Raw genomic sequence first — 21,151 nt, 5'->3', positions numbered from 1 at the left:
CCCCCTGGGATGTATTGCCTGCTCTTCTGTACTGCTGAGGTTTGCTACCAACTAGGTGGATTTGGCTATGGAGCTTGTCTAGTGCCCTCTGTTGGTAGCAACAGCAATATGCACTACCTGAATAGCAATACTGGTTCATTTGCATATTCAGGTAGATTTGCATATTGCTAATTCTGCAGGCATGTGAGATATTTTCTTAATATTGTCTTCCCCCACCTCTTTTAAAATATGCCATTGTGTTATAATAAGTCACTGTATGTTGCCTGCTATGATTTGACTGTTTGTAATTTTATTGAGTTTTCACAACAATGTTAATGTAATGACCATATGGGCTAGTCCCAAGGAAAATAAAGTTTTAGACAGTTCTTATTGACCCTCAACACGTAGTCTTGTCTCGTAATTGGAGGGGACAGCTATACTCACACTGGGGATTGCTATGCTCTGCATACTCCCTTGAGCCTTAATCACTTAGCTCTTTTAAGAGCTGTTCCTGTTTCACTCTCCTTGGAGGGTGGAAGGAAATGTTTTTTTTCCCACACGGAGGACAGAAACTGATCTAGGGTGGAAGGAAGACGGCGAGACTCCAGTCAAGCTATGGCGGTTGCGGAGTCTGCAGTGGCTGCAGTATTTAAAAATGCCTAGATGTTGCCCACTGAGCTACCAGAACAGGATTAAAGTAATGTGCCTGGCACACATGCAGTTGTAAGTGCACTGCACTTGCAAAAATGCCCACCTAACAAACAGACTGATTTCTCTGTGGCACTGGGCTCAGGGCAGGGTAGAAAAATTTAGTACAGCAACCACAAAAATAATCGCTGTAGTTTGCAGATTCAACACCAGCATTCTTTCCTAATCTGTCCCTCACAGCTGCAGCATCCTCTCCCTACACTTATAAGAGCTCATGTGACTCCAGCTTATGTAGAGGCTGGGTCACATGCTGCACTGGCCAATCACAGCCATGCCATTAGTAGGCATGGCTGTGATGGCTTCTAAGGGCACACAAGTCAAATGCTTGTTGATTGGCTGCCCTGCAGCTTTTCAAAACGTGCCATTAAATCGCCGAACACCGAACCCGAACTGTTACTGAAATGTCCGGTTTCTGGTTCGAGGTCCAAAAATCGTAATGTTCGGTACGAACCCGAACTTCACAGTTCAGGTTCGCTCAACTCTACCTACTACCTCTAGTAATATATCAGTACATATCTAACGGCTAGGACAGTAGAGTCATCTGCATATGCCATGTATATCCCTCAACCTGAGAGGGAATTGAGACATGCATCTAAGTATTGGTTATGTAATGTCAACACGTGTGGCAAACCTAGCCACTTCTGAACTGTGCTGTACCAAGGTTGTCCATAGGCTGTACAGGGGGACTGTGTATATTGTATTATGTATGTGTTTTACTATGGCCGTTCGCATGCTGGCAGCCCTAAGCTACCAGCCTGCAAACACTTAGTTTGACGAATCGCGGCTATCTGGGCCGTTCGCCAAACGAAAACGGGCTCCCCAGGTGGACCACACACTCAGAGGTGTGTGGCGCTCATTAACCGTTTGCAACAATGTTGCAATCGGTAATTAAAGGCTCTCCTAGGTGGCCGTCGTTCGGCTACCGACCATGCGGCGGTCGGCCATCTTGGATCCTTTGTTTCTCCAGCGGTGTTCGGTCGTCGAGTGCCTGGAACTAAAAACGGTTACTCGATGATACGAACACCGCTGGACTTCCAGAGCGTTCGGGAGTTCCGCTCTCAGCACATTCTGTTCCCCATCGGTGTTCGGTAGTTTTAAACCGAACTCGATGGCTAAGTGTATTTCATGCGGCGTTCGGTCAGTTCAGCTGGGAGCTGAGCGGTATTCTCCCAAAAGATGCGCTCAGACTCCAGCTATCTGCCGAATGTTCGGTCATGATAATCTACCGAATAGAACGTTAAAACCGTATTTTAGTGTAAATTGTCAGTTCTACTGCACGAGGGGATAATCCACTTAATCGTCCATTTTAGTGGGAGTATCCCTCTCGTGCAGCAAAGCCTGTTGGGAGAATTATGCTGCATGATGGGAGAAATCCCCTGAAACCACTGTATGGAAACCCCTTGCATGGGGAACTGTATAAATATGCACGTTGTGAATAAAGCCAGTTAGTTGACTCCCATACTCAGGGCCGGATTAACATAGGGGCTGATGGAGCTGCAGGCCCAGGCCCATGGAATAGGCCCATTTAAAAAAAAAAATTACTTTTTTTTTTTTTTTTTTTTTTACACACTACTCTTAGGTTTTCCTCCTGACTGATATTTTAAGGCACAGCCTGTATTTGAGGCTGCCTGGCCGTGCTGGTATTGCAGTATTTCCGGCAATACAAATGCAAATATGTTTCTCAGTATAAACTGAGATTACTCTACAATACCAGCAACGGCCAGTAGGTGTCACTGTGTATGGAGAAAGGCAGGGATAGGAAGTTACAGCATATCCCTCCATGCCTCACTCTACTCACTGATCCACAGGGGAGCAGCTACACAGCACAGTCAGAGAGTTCAGACAACAGCTCCCAGCCTGCAGAGACAGACTACAGCTCAAGGAAGTGAGGGATGAGGGGAAAGGTATCAGGGAGACATGGGTTCACTGAGACACTAGGGGACTCTGGGAGACGTGGGGACACTGAGACACATGGGGACACTGAGACACTAGGGGACACTGTGAGACATGGGGACATAGACACATGGGGGCGCTGTGAGACATAGGTAGACACATTGGGACACATGTCTCCCAGTGTCCCCATGCCTCCCAGCCAGTGTCCCTAGTGTCTCAGTGTCCCCATGCCTCCCAGCCAGTGTCCCTAGTGTCTCAGTGTCCCCATGCCTCCCAGCCAGTATCCAAATGCCTCCCAGCTAGTATCCCCATGGCTCCCAGTGTCCCCATATGTCTGTGTCCACATGTCTCCCAGCCAGTGTCTGTGTCCCCATGTCTCCCAGTGTCCCTATGTCTCCCAGCCAGTGTCCCTAGTGTCTGTGTCCCCATGTCTCCCAGTGTCTGTGTCCCCATATCTCTGTGTCCCTAGTGTCTAAGACCCCATTTCTCACAGTGTCCCCAAATGTCTGTGTCCCCATGTCTCCATGTCTCTCAGTGTCCCCATGTCTGTATCCACAAGTGCCCCCATGTCTCCAAGTGTCCCCGTGTCTCTGTGTCCCCATGTATCCTAGTGACATGGGACACACTGAGACATGGGGACACTGGGAGAAATGGGGACACAGACACTGGGAGACTAGGGGACTGGGTGACATGGGGACACTGACACTGTGATGCATAGGGACACTGATGCCAGGCTGGCCTAATTTTTTGGACAGAGATACCCCCTTTTTGGGCATGTTCGCCCCTTCTGGCAGTTTTGTTCATGTGATTTGCATCAGTGGCCTACTCTTTTACCCCGCCCATTGGCTTCCTGCTTCACTGGACACTGCTGTTGGTATGGGTTTACTTGAAAGATGAAAGCATAAATTAGATAAAGAGATTAGCCATGGGTATGTGTTTTCTTATAGCTGCATCCTTTGAGTTTCCCTCCAACACCAACTCCATCAGATACATGACGCTTAGGAGGTATGACTGTTTTAGTGTTTTTCGTCGATAAGATTCTGTAATTAAGCCCCATCATAATTGTCAGCACCAAGCCCACTGGGCTCTTAATCCAGCCCTGCCCATACTGTGTTTCGTCCGGTTATTGGGAGGATTGGGAATACTGCCTTACTTTTCAGCGCTGACTGTGGATGTACCTGTTATACCAGCGGAGATCGTGGATTTTAATATTGCACTCCGCTACAACACGTATTCAGTGTTAAACTGTTAAACTTTTTGACCTCTTTTACATGCCCACCAGAACTTCGGTTCCGGCCTATAAATACACAGACCTCCCCTTCCTCTGGGCTGAGACTGCCTGTTCAACCCACCCACCACTCCCTTTATTAAGCCATTCATCTTGGTGGGCCCTCTTTTACATGCCTACCCTAATGTTGGTACACACCACAACCAACTTACACCCCCATTACTATAACTCTGCGTATTGTATACGACCACAAATATAGCTTTACTTAAAAGTGTCAAAAGTGATTTTTATGGGACTGTTGTCTTTTGAGGAGAATTAATATTTTGTTTAATGCTGACATTCTTATGTGATTTTTTTTTCTCTATGTACCAACTTGGGGTAAATCAGTACATTGCTATGGTCAGTACATAAATATGAATATATAAATGAATGAAAGTAGTATCATGAATTCAACTACAACAAAATAAGAAATTGTTTATCTGAGAATGATTCACAGTACTGACTTTTCAATAATTTTATGGGAAAACACAAATATTTTTGCTGTTTCCCTGATATGCATTTACTATATTTCTGTATTTACAATACTAATGCTAATGTGAGTTGTAATGCTAGACAAGAACAGTGTGTATCATACAATATATTTCAATTACAAATCTAGCAGAAGTGTGTAACATGACCTGAAACATAAATTGACTCATCTTTTTGTTTATTTTTTTTTTGGAACAAATATAAATATTAGTGCAGGAAATTCATATTTTTCAAAACAGTATTTTGAAGTGTTTCTTTATAAATTATAGAATATTTAGTGGTTTATGAAATTTAGTTTATCTTTTTTAACATTTTACAAAATAAAATATTATTGTGATGTTTTTCACCTTATCACCATGTATTTAAAGTGCACCTCATGAATTCAAGACCCTCATTACATTGTATTTCAAAGTTAATTAATTTGATGGTCAATTCAAGTTAAAATTATAATAGCTATGCATTGTTTGTATGTATTTTTCAAGAGAAATGAGAATGTATCAATGAGCAGAACTGAATACATTTGAATGTTAACCAATTCCATTTTGTATTAACCAGGATAATGTCTAACAAATTGACTGTGGTTAATTCAGGTAAATTCTTATGTCAAATATATGCTGGATTTTGGGAGTACATCCCAGCCTGCCTTACAAATCTAGCAAAAGCTACAATTACAAAGATAATTTTCTTTGTTAAGTACTGCTTAATTAGTGATTATATAACTAATTTGTGTCCATTTTCCTATATTACTATCTGCTACAGTTTACCACTGCTCTACCATTAAATCAATCATTCTAGTAATACTTAAATCAGGTGATTCAAAAATGTCAGTGGAGAATATGCTAGAGCCATTTGGACTACTGGGTCCATAGTTGGAAGTGGATCCCGATGTCAGTGCTTCCAGCCACTCTGCTGGATCAAAGGGAACTCGAGATGAGGTGTTGGGAGATCGAGACATATCTTCTCCTTGTTGTGGGGAAGGTGGCATCTCAATTTGATCAGGATTAAAGATAACAGAAAGGCTGTCCTGACCAGAAAGGAAGTCATAGTGACCAGGAACAGGAAATTCCAGGATTCCTGAATTGGGTAGTGTTGGCATTTGAGGAGGTGCATCATTACAGCACGGCAGTGGCTTTGAAAAATTCCCATTTTGTGATGCAGGTGATGGTGCAGGTTGGTGTTCCTTATCCAATTTAAAATTTTCCATTATGTTGGGTTCTACATGCATTAATTCATCTGAAAAAGATAAAAAAAAAAATAAAAATAAAAAAAAATATATATATATATATATAGATATACGATACCAGTAGAGAGCACTCAGGAGTCTTTCAAAGTAAATTTCATCTGTTGCTTTATTGAGCAATTACAAATTCACGCAACGTTCCAGTTGACGTTTGTCTGTAAAATACTTTTTTCATATATATACATATATACAAACACATATATATATATATATGTATATTTTAATGTGGTTTAAAGAAGAAGTGGAAGACAGTATTTAGAGTTTGTTTGAAATAGATACATAGCAACCGAACAGAATATAATTGGTTCCTGATTGCCATATGTTCAGTTTTCTGGTACAATATTTTAAAATTAAATAAATAATACAATAAAAAACCTTTTTACGCTATATCTGATGTCAGTAGAAAATAGAAGCAATAGTTGGAGTTAACAGAATAAACCTGCATTTTGAACACTATAGTGTCCGAGTGACTGACAATTTCACACTCTTCATGTGCTGGCAATGAACCCAGCATTGTGGCATCATTGAGGAAGTGTCCCCAAGCAGGAACATTCAAATTGCAGTGTGAACAGACAATAGGCGCTAATTGTGAATAATGTCAACTATGTGTGAACCAAGAAGCAGGGGACGAGAAAAACACCAAGAGACTATAGATAACCACTGCTGATGTACACAGGTAAAAGAGGCATTAAGACGTTTTAACCTTGTTTCAGGTGCTCTTTTGCCTCCAAAATGTTGAAAAAAATAAGAAAATCCACACAAAAAAAGAAAAGATGGCCAATTATTGTTATACTGCAGCAACTCTTATTTCTACACAACATCTTGCAGTTTGCAAGAGTTGGAGATTCAAGATTATGTTGATTACCTGGGCGCATTAGTGGTTCATCTTCCAAAATTTCTTCAATAGACTGACAGAGAGCCATCTGTTGACAAAGATTAAATTAATTTTAAAATCATGCCAGGAATTTAGACTATTAGGTACATGAAACTATTTTGCATTCTCTGTACCTGAGCTTTCTGAATGGCCTCCTGAAGTTCTTCTTCAAAAGACCGAGGCTTCTGTACAGGGCTTTCTGGACTTGCTGTGATCTGCATAGGAAGCTCAAAATCCTGCTCAATTAAGTCACAGGAAGGTGTACAGAAAACCTGCAATTAACATTACTGTTTAAAGATGATACATAACCCCTGTTATCATTATTCACTAAACTGGGAATTTTAGGAATTTTTTAATTTTAGGACAAAAGAGTAGTGTTAGAAATATAATCAAATTAAAGATTAAAAAAAATAACCATTTTAACCTAGTATTTCTTTTTATCTGGTCAATTGTTGACAGTTCCTAGTTTGATAAAAGTCAATATGGGCTGCGCCACAAAGGTTAAAATGACATAAAAATGTCCAGAAATACAACAAAAAATAAAATAAAGGACCTTGTAATTCACACCAAATGGTGTCTTTGCAGTATGTTCAAAGGTGAGAAGTGGGTTCTAATAACTTCGGATTAGTGTCCAGGATCAGTCTCTAGTATCCAGTCACATATATATAGAGAGAGAGGAATTAGGAAAAGACCCAATAGTGCAACTTTGTATCGTATAATGTAGTTATAATAAGAATAATATTACACTCACATTCTTATGAGCTACGACTGCTCTAGGGAATCAGCTTTGGTGGTATGATCCCCACCTCGGATTTCTTTGGAGTAATGGTAAGAAGCCAGGTATAATAAAAAAAAAAATGGTAAAAGGAATTTGGCACAAACTTTGGTGTATTGTCCCAAAAAATTCCTTTATTTAAAATACAAAAGTCAATAAAAAATCCAATAATGTGTTTTGCCTAAGGCTTCATCAAATGGAGTAAAGGATTGGATTTTTATTTTTATCATACCTGGCTTTTTACCATTACTCCAAAGAAATCTGAGGTGGGGATCATACCACCAAAGCTGATTCGATAGAGCAGCTGGCCTGCTCTATACTTTGTGAGTATATATTTAATTATATTTCTTGATATCTTGGTTTTATCTACTTAGAGCACTGTTGTCGCTTCCCCACCTTTTACTGTCGTTTGAGCTCCAGCAGTCATTTGAAGCTCCTAAGACTGAGGACACTCACATTATATCCCAAAAAGGGGATTGTACCACTACAGACGTTTGATGCTAGAGCTGGTCATAGCTCATAAGAATGTGAGTGTAATATTATTGTTTTTATTATAACTACATCATACGATACAAAGTTGCACTATTGGGCCTTTTCCTACTTCCTCTCTCCCTTTTTATATATTTATCTGAGAATGATTCACAGTACTGACGTTTCTATAATTTTATGGGGAAACACAAATATTTTTGCTGTTTCCCTGATATGCAAAAATAAAAAGGGAGAGAGGAAGTAGGAAAAGACCCAATAGTGACTGGATACTGGAGAGACTGATCACGGACACTACTCCGAAGTTATAAGAACCCACTTCTCACCTTTGAATGTACTGCAAAGACACCATTTGGTGTGAATTACAGGGTCCTTTATTTTCTTTTTTGTTGTATTTCTGGAAATTTTTATGTTATTTTAACCTTTGTGACGCAGCCCATATTGACTTTTGTACACTTCTATTCTTTCAAAGGGTAATAGGGATTCCCTTTGTTGTGGTTGCTGCCTTTAATCTGATATTCTCCCTAATCTACTTGTGTGTTTCTGCATATTTAGTTCCCAGTTTGAGTAGCTCTGTAGATAAAACATTTCTCTTTTTTCTTAATGTCCTATTTATGAGTTTAATTACTAGGAAAGGGGCTCATTGTACTAGAAAGGACCAGAGCTTCTAAGAAACAAGTTTGGATGTCTTGCTGGAGGTGAAAAAACATTATTTTATAACATTTGAGTTTTATTTTTGTTTCTACTATTGCTATTTCTTCAATAATAAAACATGCAGGATATAAGTATATTTGTTATGTTCACAACTGTTTATCTATGATGTACAGTCTCTTTACATACCATGTAGCTATTGTTAGCATCTGATGAGGACAATGGTTCCTGCACAGGTGGCTGCAGTTCTTGCCTTTCATTGTTGAAAGTGTACAAATATTGAGTGTCCTCAGTCTGTACTTTTGCACAAGATGATGTTAAAGCTGTATCATCTACTTCTATTTTAATAGCTGATCTAGGTATATATTTTTCATTTTTGCATCGGTTTTTTAAACGCTTATGCATCTCAAGTTCTACTCGTAGATCTTCAGCCTGCTTTTGCTCTTGTCGCAATTTCCAAGTCAGATTTTCAATTACCTTCTGCTTCTCTAAAAGCACTTGGTCTTCATCAATTCCCTGCATGGAAGTGTCCTTGTCTTCAGTGCCTCCTATAATATCTGAATTTTCTGAGGTACTACAAGATGTGTCTGAAGACTCATGACAAATCTCAACAGAGGCAGTAGACGGCAAAGTCCGAAAAGTACACAGAGGGGCTGGAGTTTTTTCACAGGTTGATGAATTTGTAAAAGAGGGTAGTTCAATCACTGGAGTTAAAAAGCCTGCACTTTGAATTGGAGCTGGAATGGTCTTAGTGCGAGAGATTTGGTATGGCCTAAGGCGTTCCAACAATGCAGGCTTAGTTCCTGAAACAGGAAGCCCTCGTTTTCTAAGATGTTGACGCAGTTCTGATACCTTTAATAAAAATGACATTATAGTTATGTTTTTGAAAACAAAGTATTAATGGTATTTTTAGAAGTGAAATACTAAAAAAAAACAAAATAAAAGGAAATTGAAACACCTTAAAGAGTCCCCTTTTTTCCGCTTTCATTGGTGACTATTTCATTTTCTCTCATCCCAGTAAAAGCTAATGATGATTTCCCCAGTGTGATATGTGCACCAGAGAGAAGTATAAAACAGAAGTATAAACAACATGAAATATGTATGAAACCTCAGTAACACTTCTAGCTACTTGATATTTTCATGTCTTCATGACAAACTGAGCATATGCATTCACACTCTGATAGCTTTTGATTTCCACATTGTTTTATGTGTATATTGTACATACATCTGTGATACCATGTTTGTATGGATTTGCAAATAAGAAAACACTAGATTCCTGTAATTTACATTGTATGACAAGTGAAACCCGACAGCATAACTTCGTTTTTTTAAGCATCTCAACCAATAGCTAACCTTATGCAAGTTATGTATTTGTGCAAACATATGAGGAATTATTTTTCTTCTTTAAAATATTTTCTGTCAACATAGCTAGAATATGTATATAATACATACATTTGGGACCTACATATACTGACTCCACTTGTTTGTTTGTTTGTTTTTTCCCTCTCTATTTTATTAAATTCTATGCTCCCGATAAAGGCAAACATATGAAAATAAAATCATACATGCATATACATAAAAAAGAACAATGGGAACTTGCTAATCTAGGATGCAGCCAGCAAAAGGACTGTACTAATCTGGGGTACAGCTCCATGGTCAAATGTATTAATACAATTTATGTTGGTGAACACAATGTCTCCTATTCTCTGGGTATACTACTTGTTCTGATTCATAAAAGATCAATATAGTATTATTCCAATAATATCATCAGATTTAAAAAACAAACTTGGTATATATTTAAAAAAAAAGTACATTTTGACATTTCCAAATATGTCTGTAATAATGAGTCACTGACTAAACTGAAGAGCCTTTAAATATAAAGGATGTACGAGTCAGTCCATATCCATTGAAAAAGCCACCGAACCAGAGAAATGCGTTTGAAATGCGTCCTATCACCAGTATCCAGTCCACACAAGATCCTGACTCTAATTTGGTGCAGAAGGAACACGCTAATTACTTAGGACGCCGAGCAACTCGCTTGAGGTCTGCACTTTAATTAATATTCTATAAAATATATATATTACCAAACAGAGACATAGATTGTTGATATATTATGAATATACTAAAGATATTTTTATGAAATATGTTTCAAATAAAGTAATTTTTTTTAAGTATTAAATCTTTGCTTTTAATTAAGTGAGATAGATACTTTGTAACATACTTTTATTTTCGATTCATTTTTATATACTGTGAGCTATGGAATGAGCTGTTAATCTGGATTACTTGAATATCAAAGGAATCTAAAGGACTAATTAAAGGACTCTTAAAAGGACTCTATCATATATATTTTTTGCAAAGACGGAATATTTCCTGTACTTTATTTTCACAGACATGAATTTTTTAACTTTTTTAAAATGTATCCCAAGTTTGTTTTTAAAACCTGATGATATTATTAGAAGAAGTAGAAAGTAAGAGGTGGTAGAGTCTCAATAAAATGAGACTCAGGGCTGGTTTTAAACAAAATATAGGAAATGCTTAATACATATTATGACTAAACAATCAGTACTGAGCACTAGTAGAGAAAATTGTCCATTGATATATAGTATATTGTATATATTCCAGGGAGTCCCACAAAATTGATAAAATAAAATATACTTTATTATGATTCTGCTAAAAGGAAGGGGGCACTATAAATGGAATATCAAAAATAAAAAAATAATAAAATATATCGAAAAAATGGACAAACATCTATAGAGGGAGAGACCAAAACCTTAAAGTTGTAATATAATGGCTAGCCTCAAAACAATGAGGTAAAGTAAATAGCCAAAAAACAGGCAGTCAGAGGATAACGGGAGGGATATATATATATATATATATATATATATATATATATATATATATATATATATATATATATACACAATGAATCTACCCTATTGCTCCTAAATGGGACACCTACAAGGGTGTTCTATTCTGTCCCTAATAATATATAACGAGAAAAAAAAAACAGTAGAAAATACTTAACAGGGCACCATATAAGAGGAGAAATATAGATCAGAAGTATAATCCCTGTAGCTCCTAAAGCAAACACCTTCAAGGGTGTTCTATACTATCCCTAAAGGAGAGGAAGGAAATGAAAAATTGAATAAATCAGTGCTAAAAATGAAAATAAAATAAATCAAAATCAAACACCTGGTGCCACCATTGTGAAAAAAGTCCATGCTTAGCTCACACTTTTTTTTCACAATGGTGGCACTAGGTGTTTGATTCTGATTTATTTTATTTTCATTTTCAGCACTGATTTATTCAATTTGAGGGGAGACAGTCAGAGGTAGCCTTTTCATTTCCTTCCTCTCCTTTAGGGATAGTATAGAACACCATTGAAGGAGTTTGCTTTAGGAGCTACAGGGATTATACTTCTGATCTATATTTCTCCTCTTATATGCTGCTCTGTTAAGTATTTTCTACTGGGTTTTTTTTTCCTCGTTATATATTATTAGGGACAGCATAGAACACCCTTGTAGGTGTCCCATTTAGGAGCAATAGGGTAGATTCACTGTGTCTATCTATCCATCTATCTATATATATAATCCAAAATAATCAGAGCACTCAGAAAGGACTTATTTTTCTGTGTTTAATGTAACAAACGATTACATCAAATCTTCAAATCGACGTTTCGACCCCTCAGGGTCTTTTTCAAGATCAAACAATGGGTGAAGTGACAGTTTATATATATATATATATCCCTCCTGTTATCATCTGACTGCCTGTTTTTAGGCTATTTACTTTACCTCATTGTTTTGAGGCTAGCCATTATATTACAACTTTAAGGTTTTGGTCTCTCCCTCTATATATATTTTGTCCATTTTTTCAATATATTGTATTATTTTTTTATTTTTGATATTCCATTTATAGTGCCCCCTTCCTTTTAGCAGAATCATAATAAAGCATATTTTATTTTATCAATTTTGTGGCACTCCCTGGAATATATACAATATACTATATATCAATGGACAATTTTCTCTACTAGTGCTCAGTGCTGATTGTTTAGTCATAATATGTATTAAGCATTTCCTATATTTTGTTTAAAACCAGCCCTGAGTCTCATTTTATTGAGACTCTACCACTTCTTACTTTCTAATACTTTATTTCGGGTACAAGCCCTTTACTGGTGGATCTGGAACCACCATCTTGACCTTTGTGTGTTCCACACATTTAATACTTCATATATATTATTGGAAGAATACTATATTGATTTTTTTTTTTTAATTAATCAGAACAAGTAGTATACCCAGAGAATAGGGGAAATTGTGTTTATTCTGTATATTCCTAATTCCTAATATTCCTAATTTGGTGCTAAACTAAAACCAAGTATATCACAATTCATGTGGGTAACTAATATTACTTACTAAACATGAAGGAGTCAACTAATGGATCATCAAGTTCACACTACCCATATAGGTTTGGGTCAGTGATAGCAGTTTGAGATTCATTGTTGCCCCTTGCATATTCTTTGTTCCACTGTGGGCTTGCTCCAATAATATTATTTCAAACTATGCAGTCATTGTTGAACATTTATTTTTTAGTGTTCCTGCATTTGTCCTGTTTATTAGTGCTTCCAGTAGATTGGTTGCACATTAACCCCTTCACGACGGGTGACGGACGAGGTCCGTCATCCAGGGGATACCCTTAACGACGGATGACGGACCTCGTCCGTCACGCGGTAAAATTAACCCCAGATCGCCGCAATCGCGGCGATCGTGAGGTTAATGGTGCACCGGTCTGCCTCTGTATTAGAGGCAGACCGGGAGCACCGGATCGGGCTGTCCCAGTACATGTGCCCGCTCTGACAGCATGCCAGAGCGGGCACATGTGCTCTGTATACTTACCTTCCGCCTCCCTGCACTTCCGGGTTCAGTGTGAAGTGCAGGGAGACGGATCAGTGCTGATCCTGCCCCCTGGTGGAAAAAAAAATAAAGTTTATTTAAAATCCCACCCCCCTTTACCCCCCCTTTACCATTTTAATAAAAAATTAACCCCTTCCCTGCCAATTGATCACTGACTACAGTGATCAATTGGCAGGGATTACATTTTAATATGATCTGATTTTTTTTTTTAACCCCTGAGGGTTAATTCTTTTTTTTTTTAACCCTCAGGGGTTACATTTATTTTATTAATTAATTTAAATATTTTTAAATTATAAATTTAGCTAGCTGGGGAGGGTGGAAGTTAGTGGGGAATTGGGGGATTTAGTGTTAGGCTAACTAGGGGTTAACGTTAAAAAAAGTTTTAAAATAAGCTTTAAAAAGTTTAAAAATTAAGTTAAAAAAAGTTTTAATAACGTTTAAGTAAAAAATAAACCCTTTACCCAGTCCAAATAAAAATTAACCCCTTCCCTGCCAGTCTATCACTGCCTACAGTGATCAAAATACAGATCACAGTATTATACTGTGATCTAATTTTTTTTTAACCCCTGACGATTAACTTTTATTTATTTTTTAACCCTCAGGGGTTAAATTAATTTAATTAACTAATTTAAATATTGTATAATAAAATATTCTGCTTGCTGGGGTCGGTGGGAGTTATGGGAAAATGGGGAATTTACTGTTAGTGCTGCTTACTGCTAGTTAGGGGTTAACGGTAAAAGAAAAAGCTTAGAAAAATGTTAAATCTGTAAAAAAAAGTTTTACGAAAGTTTAGGAAACTTTAAAAAAATGAATAAGCAAAACAAAAGTTTAAAAAATAGTTTTAAAAAGTAAAAAAGTTTTAAAAAGTAAAAAAATACATTTAATAACGCTCATTACCACTACACCTGGTACAAGCTAGCGGAAAAATGATCCCACGCTAAGGTTCAAAATATGCCTTTTGAAATACCCTGGGATGTCTTCTTTAAGAAATGGTATGGCTTTATGGGGTATTTGGATTATATAGCCTGGTAAAATACTCTAAAATGGGACATGGGCACAGCGTAAAAATTTAAAGTTTGAAAAAAAATTGAATGGCTGTGTCCCAAATGTGCCCCTCCGATGTCCACATATACCTGGCAAAGGTACATACGGGGGTATTTTTGTACTCAGCCGACATAGCTGAGCAACATAAAAAGTATTATAGAGTGGTGGTACACATAAGGTTTGCAAAATATACTGTGCAAACTCACTTTGTGTGTCAAAAAGGCAGAAAAAACGCTTATTACCACCACACCTGGTACAAGCTAGCGGAAAAATGATCCCACACTAAGGTTCAAAATATGCCTTTTGAAATACCCTGGGATGTCTTCTTTAAGAAATGGTATGCCTTTGTGGGGTAGTTTGAATTATATAGCCTGGTAAAATACTCTAAAATGGGACATGGGCACAGCGTAAAAATTTAAAGTTTGAAAAAAACTGGAATGACTATGTCCCAAATGTGCCCTTCTGATGTCCACATATACCTGGCAAAGGTACATACGGGGGTATTTTTGTACTCAGCCGACATAGCTGAGCAACATATGAAGTATTATACAGTCGTAGCACACATAAGGTTTGCAAAATATACTGTGCAAACTCACTTTGTGTGTCAAAAAGGCAGAAAAAACGCTTATTACCACTACACCTGGTACAAGCTAGCGGAAAAATTATCCCACGCTAAGGTTCAAAATATGCCTTTTGAAATACCCTGGGGTGTCTACTTTAAGAAATGGTAGGCCTTTGTGGGGTAGTTTGAATTTAAAACTTACGAAGATGCTTGGAAATTGCACATAGGCCCAGCGTCAAAATTCAAAGTTCTGTAAAAACTGATATGGCTTGGTCTCCAATATGCCACTGTAGCTTCACAAAATAGTGCCAAAGACATTCATTGGGGATGTCTTTTTACTCAGAAGACTTAGCTGAGCATAATTTGGAGGTTTTGAACTTAGTGGCACATATGAAATATACAAAATGCCCAGCAAAAATGCAATCCGTATGTCAAAAAATGCACAAAATTATTTTTTACCACATACTTTGGCATATATTGGTGAAAAAATAGGGGCATGCTAAGGCACAATATGCACCTTATGATATACCCTGGAGTGTCTACTTTTACAAATGGTAGGCCTTTGTGGGTTTTTTTTGAGCAGTCAAACTGTTATAATACCCCAAATGGAAGCATAGGCTCATTAAATCCGTCTCTCAAAATTCTACTGTGAATACTGAAAAGGACAGGTCTCCTGTATGGCACTGTAGCTTCACGAAATAGTGCCATAGACATACAATGGGGGTGTCCTTTTACTCAGAAGACTTAGCTGAGCATAATTTGGGGGGTTTGAACTTAGTGGCACATATGAAATATACAAAATGCCCAGCAAAAAGGCAATCCGTATGTAAAAAATGCACAAAATTATTTTTTACCACATACTTTGGCATGTAATGGTAAAAAAATGGGGGCATGTTAAGGCACAATATGCGCCTTATGAGATACCCTGGAGTGTCTACTTTTACAAATGGTAGGTCTTTGTGGGGGTTTTTGAACAGTCAAACTGTTATAGTACCCCAAATGGAAGCATAGGCTCATTAAATCCGTCTCTCAAAATTCTACTGTGAATACTGAAAAGGACAGGTCTCCTATATGGCACTGTAGCTTCACGAAATAGTGCCAAAGACATACAATGGGGGTACCGTTGTACTCAGCAGAAGTAACTGAACACATAATAAAACTTTGTACAGGAATAGCACACACCAACTTTACAAAATACACATGAGAAGTTCTTTGTTATACGTTTGTCTGCGAAAACCCCCCAAAAACACAATTTTACTCCAATATTTAGCAGAGGTTGGCGGTAAAATGGCTACGTAGAAAGTGTCAAAACAACCTTAGGTAAATAGCCTGTGATGTCTACTTTATATAAATATATACTTTTGTGTGGCAATTTAGTTTTATTTTATGGCTATTAGGCTTACAAGACAAACATACCAAATTCTAAAATCGCTCCACATTAAAATTTTATTTTACTCCTTGTGCTTTGTGACCTGTAACTACCAAAAAAAACTTAAAATCCTATACACATTATATATTCTGTAAATCAGAACAAATAAATGAATTTATTTTTAATTACTTTCCTTAACCTGCACTAATTATGCACACATTATGATTGCAAAAACTGTAAAAAAAAAACAATATTTTTCTTTTTTTTTGCATTTTTCTGTATTTTTTTATAATAAGTAAGCATTTATATGATATATATGTTATATCAAATTAAAGCCCTTACTGTCCTTTAAAAAACGGTATATAATATGCGTCGGTGCAATAAATGAGAGAGATGCAAATTGCAGTTGAACGCAAACAGCAAGAAAATGCAAAAATTGCTTGTGTCATTAAGCGTAAGTCAAGCTTCTGAAGCTCTGTCCTTAAGGGGTTAAGACTGAATTTTAAAAACTCAGCTGTTAAAGAACATCTGATAACTGTCTTGGAGTAACTTTCATGCTCTTTACCCAGGCCCCAGGCCAGTTCTGCTACAAGATGATATCCAGAATAAAATGTAAATTATCAAGAAAAAGATACATTATATGCTGCCAGAGTATCACTATAATCACAAAATGTTGCTTCCTGTTAAAAAAAAAAAAATTAAAAATCTGTTTTGTAATGGGTAGATTTTTTTTAAACTGACATATGATTTTGCTGAAAATCAATGTATCTTAACAGACTGCTATAACACTCACAGTTAGATCATCCAAATTTGCTGGCAACAACTCTGGCTTCAGAGGGGAAATTGTGGTTGAATTGGTTGTTGTCATAGTTGCTGTACCACTTGTAGATGAGAGATTTATGGTGGGTGTACCAGCTGTTCCACCGAAACTGATCACCCGATCTGCTGAGATACTAAATGAGTACAATGAAGAAGAAGCTATTATGGAAGTAGAAAATGTACAATAATCAATAAAGAAGGCAGATCTGTTATACATATATTATTACCTCGTTGTCAGAGGGTGAACGGTTTGTACACAGAATGTCTGGTTTTGCTGTTGGTTAAGTATTTGCAGTTGCAGGAAGATCTGTTGCTGTTGCAGCAAGCGAGAATAGGCAGCATCCATTGCAACTGGAGACCTATCTGCCTTCTGATCTGGTGGAATGTATTGATGATACTTGAGCTTTTTCACCTTTGGTTTGGCATCTTTGGACTTCTTCTGCCTCTGGCTCTTTACCATATCAGAAGGCTTAGCTAAGACCTGAGTTAGAACAATAATTCCACTGTTTAATTGTGGTCACATTTTCTTCAATTCCCCTTCACAATATTGTTTCACAATTCTTTGCACTTCTTTAAACTTTTAATAGATCATTTCACCCTATCACAATGTAGCCCTCCAATAAGCTTATAGTTATACTCTGAAAATTCCTCTCTAAACCTAGCTTAGATGTTAAATCCCTGTTCTATTTTTTTTACTCCTTTTCCTTGAAGTTATACATTCAGTTTAAAGAAAATCAGTCAAATTTCCACTATGATTTAAATCAATCTAACCAAAATAATTCTTCTTACATTCATCCTAACTCTGTAGATGCTCCTGTAAGGGTTCATATTTGCATTTACAAACTCCAAAATTAAAGAAGGAGAGAGAAAAATTACCTTAGGTACATGAGCTGAAGCCTGAATGGGATGATGGGTAGCTGGCCTGTTTGCTACAGAATCAGACTCATTCACTGTCCCTACAGTTGGATTCACATTATTTATCTGGGGAAGATCCAGCTGGAATAGTATAATTAGAATACATATAATTAAAATGTATGTTTATGCTTAGAAATGCGGGTTATGTATATAAATAAAAACACTTCAATGCAGTTAATCATGATTATATCAGCAGAGTTACTCCCCAGAGTGTAAATTAATGCCAAACTGAAAACATTAGAGAATGTAATTGTATTGGCTGAAAATGTAAAATTTACTTACATTTAAAAATAAAACGATATAGTTCCAAACTTGAAAATATTTATAATAAAATATGTATCAAACACACTGTGGCAAACCTAGCCACTTCTGTAATGTTGGACTTTACTTGCCATAAAGGTTGTCTGTCTTATAGGCTGTGTACTATGTGTTTCTGCTGTGTATGCTGTGTCCCTGGTAATTCGTATGCTAGCAGACGTAAGCTGTTAGCATGCAGTCAGTTCGTTTCACGAACAACAACTATCTGGGCCGTTCGTGAACCGAAGATGGCCCCCCCTGGTAGACTACACATTAACAGACGTGTGACGCTCGTTAACCGATTGCAACAATGGTGCAATCGGTAATTAAGTGTAATCCTAGGTGGCCGTTGTTCGGCTACCGACCACGCGGCGGTCGGCCATCTTGGATTCTTTGTTCCCCAGCGGTGTTTTGTCGTCGAGCGCGTGGAACTAAAAACGGCTGCTCAACGACACGAACACCGCTGCACTTCAAGGCTGTTCGGGAACCCCGGTATTCACCTATTATGTGTTCCCTTTAGTGTTCGGTAAGTCTGAAACAAATTTACTAAACGAATGTATTCCATGCGGCGTTCGGCTAGTTTAGCTGGGATTTGAGTGGTATTCGCATGAAATTTACCCACAGACCCCAGCTATCTACCGAACACCGGTTCGTGCAAATCAGACGAATATTGGTAAAGTTATGTATTTTAATGTAAATTGCCGGTTCTGCTGCACAAGGGGATAATCCACTTAACAGTCTATTTCAGTGGGAGTATCCCTCCCGTGCAGTAGTGCCTGATGGGAGAAATGTATCAACGGTTAAGTCCCCCATGTAGTCCCTTACTGTATCACCCCTGCTTTGTCAGTAAGGAGACCCCTTGCATGGGGACTTGCATAAATACTGGAAGTTCTGAATAAAGCTGCTAGTTGACTCCCAGACTGTGTTTCGTCCGGTTATTGGGAGGATTGGGGATATTGCCTTACTTTTCAGCGCTGACTGTGGATTTACCTGTTATACCAGCGGAGATCGTGGATTCTAATATTGCACTCCACTACAGACACATTTACTAAGCAGCTATTGTACCAAACCATGCTATTGTATCATTGCAAAGAGTAAGGCAGAAATCATGCAAAATTGTTGGCAAGATCCCGAGTCTATGGGAAAATTATGTTCTTTGAACTTTAGTCATTTTTGCAAAACAGCTTGCAAGAGAGAAGGCAATTATGCAATTTGGTAGGGTAGGTAATCTTTTTCCATGGTCAAAGATATGCATTCCAGTGTGTTCATTTGATATTGTTAGGTATGAAATAATTTATTTTACTAATTTATAAATGCAAGCTTTTACTGAATTAGTGTTCAAAAGTGTTGAATTAGTGTTCAAACTCAAGGAAATCGGTCTCGATGAAAATGCTTGTTCTTGGGTAGAACATTGGCTTAAAAACAGAATACAAAGAGTTGTCGTTAATGGTCAATTTTCAAGCTGGACAGAGGTGGCAAGTGGTGTCCCTCAGGGGTCTGTTCTGGGACCCCTTCTATTTAACATTTTTATAAATGATCTTGAAGACAGCATTGAAAGTCATGTTTCAGTGTTTGCAGATGACACAAAACTTTGTAAAATAATACAATGTGAGCAAGATATTACTTTGCTGCAGAAGGATTTAGATAGACTGGAGGACTGGGCACTCAAATGGCAGATGAAATTTAATGTTGAAAAATGCAAAGTTATGCACTTCAGCGTAAAGAATACACAAGCAACGTATACCCTTAATGGAAGTGAATTAGGGATAACAACACACGAAAAGGACTTGGGAATTGTTATAGACAACAAACTATGCAACAATGTGCAATGTCAATCAGCAGTGGCCAAGGCCAGTAAGGTATTGTCATGCATGAAAAAGGGCATTCATTCTCGGGACGAGAATATCATTTTGCCTCTCTATAAATCACTGGTAAGACCACATATTGAATATGCTGTGCAATTTTGGGCACCTGTTCTAAAGAAGGATATCATGGCACTAGAAAAAGTGCAGAGGCGGGCTACAAAATTAATAAAAGGAATGGAACATATCAGCTATGAAGAAAGGTTAACAAATTTAAACCTATTTAGTTTAGAAAAACGTCGCCTGAGAGGGGATATGATAACATTATACAAATATATTCGGGGCCAATACAAACCATTGTGTGGAAATCTATTCACAAACCGGACTTTACATAGGACACGAGGCCATGCGTTTAGACTGGAAGAAAGAAGATTTCGTCTAAGGCAAAGGAAAGGTTTTTTTACTGTAAGAACAATCAGGATGTGGAATTCTCTGCCTGAAGAAGTGGTTTTATCAGAGTCCATACAGATGTTCAAACAGCTACTAGATGCATACTTGCAAAGACAGAATATTCAAGGATATAATCTTTCAATGTAGGGTAATAACTGCTTGATTCAAGGATAAATCTGACTGCCATTCTGGGGTCAAGAAGGAATTTTTTGTCCTAGCTTGTTGCAAAATTGTGCTTCAAACTGTTTTTTTTTTTTGCCTTTTGGATCAACAGCAAAAAACAGGTGTGAGGAAGGCTGAACTTGATGGACGCAAGTCTCTTTTCAGCTATCTAACTATGTAACTATGTAACTATGTAACTATGAATATGCTGTCTAAAGTCAGTCAAGACTTCAATATAGTGATTTGGCCATACCTGAAAAACAGTGTTGGGAGATGTTGGGGATAGATTCACTGACAAGCCTGGAGAAGGTGCAAAGCGTGGAGAAGAAGCGGTTGAAGATGAAGACGAGGAGGTGCTGAGGTCATCTTCAAATGAGAAAGTATCAGAAGATGAAGACATTTGCATCTGGTCTATTAATAAACAAAATATAGCAGACAAAATATTGTGTTAACTTTGGAACT

The 21,151-nt window shown here is 37.6% G+C and overlaps 1 protein-coding gene across 2 annotated transcripts in view; it reads right to left on the bottom strand.

Annotated features, from left to right (window-relative positions):
• Positions 1-4,356: 4,356 nt before the first annotated feature.
• Positions 4,357-21,151, bottom strand: part of LOC134577713 (myocardin-like) — a 294,842-nt gene continuing 278,047 nt past the window's right edge. The window contains exons 6-13 of one of the 2 annotated variants that reach the window (XM_063436577.1): positions 20,943-21,100; positions 17,940-18,059; positions 17,291-17,544; positions 17,038-17,197; positions 8,552-9,214; positions 6,585-6,722; positions 6,442-6,499; positions 4,357-5,569 (exon numbers count right to left, since the gene is read on the bottom strand). In XM_063436577.1, the coding sequence (XP_063292647.1) occupies positions 5,097-5,569; positions 6,442-6,499; positions 6,585-6,722; positions 8,552-9,214; positions 17,038-17,197; positions 17,291-17,544; positions 17,940-18,059; positions 20,943-21,100 (2,024 nt within the window). In that variant the 3' untranslated portion in view covers positions 4,357-5,096. The remainder of the gene's footprint in view (positions 5,570-6,441; positions 6,500-6,584; positions 6,723-8,551; positions 9,215-17,037; positions 17,198-17,290; positions 17,545-17,939; positions 18,060-20,942; positions 21,101-21,151) is intronic. The other variant, XM_063436578.1, reaches the window with a different exon arrangement.

The sequence above is a fragment of the Pelobates fuscus genome, chromosome 11 (genome assembly GCF_036172605.1).
Source record: "Pelobates fuscus isolate aPelFus1 chromosome 11, aPelFus1.pri, whole genome shotgun sequence".
Taxonomy (NCBI): Eukaryota; Metazoa; Chordata; class Amphibia; order Anura; family Pelobatidae; genus Pelobates; species Pelobates fuscus.
The sequence above is the reverse complement of the archived record's forward strand: the minus strand, read 5'-3'. Positions and strand labels throughout refer to the sequence as shown.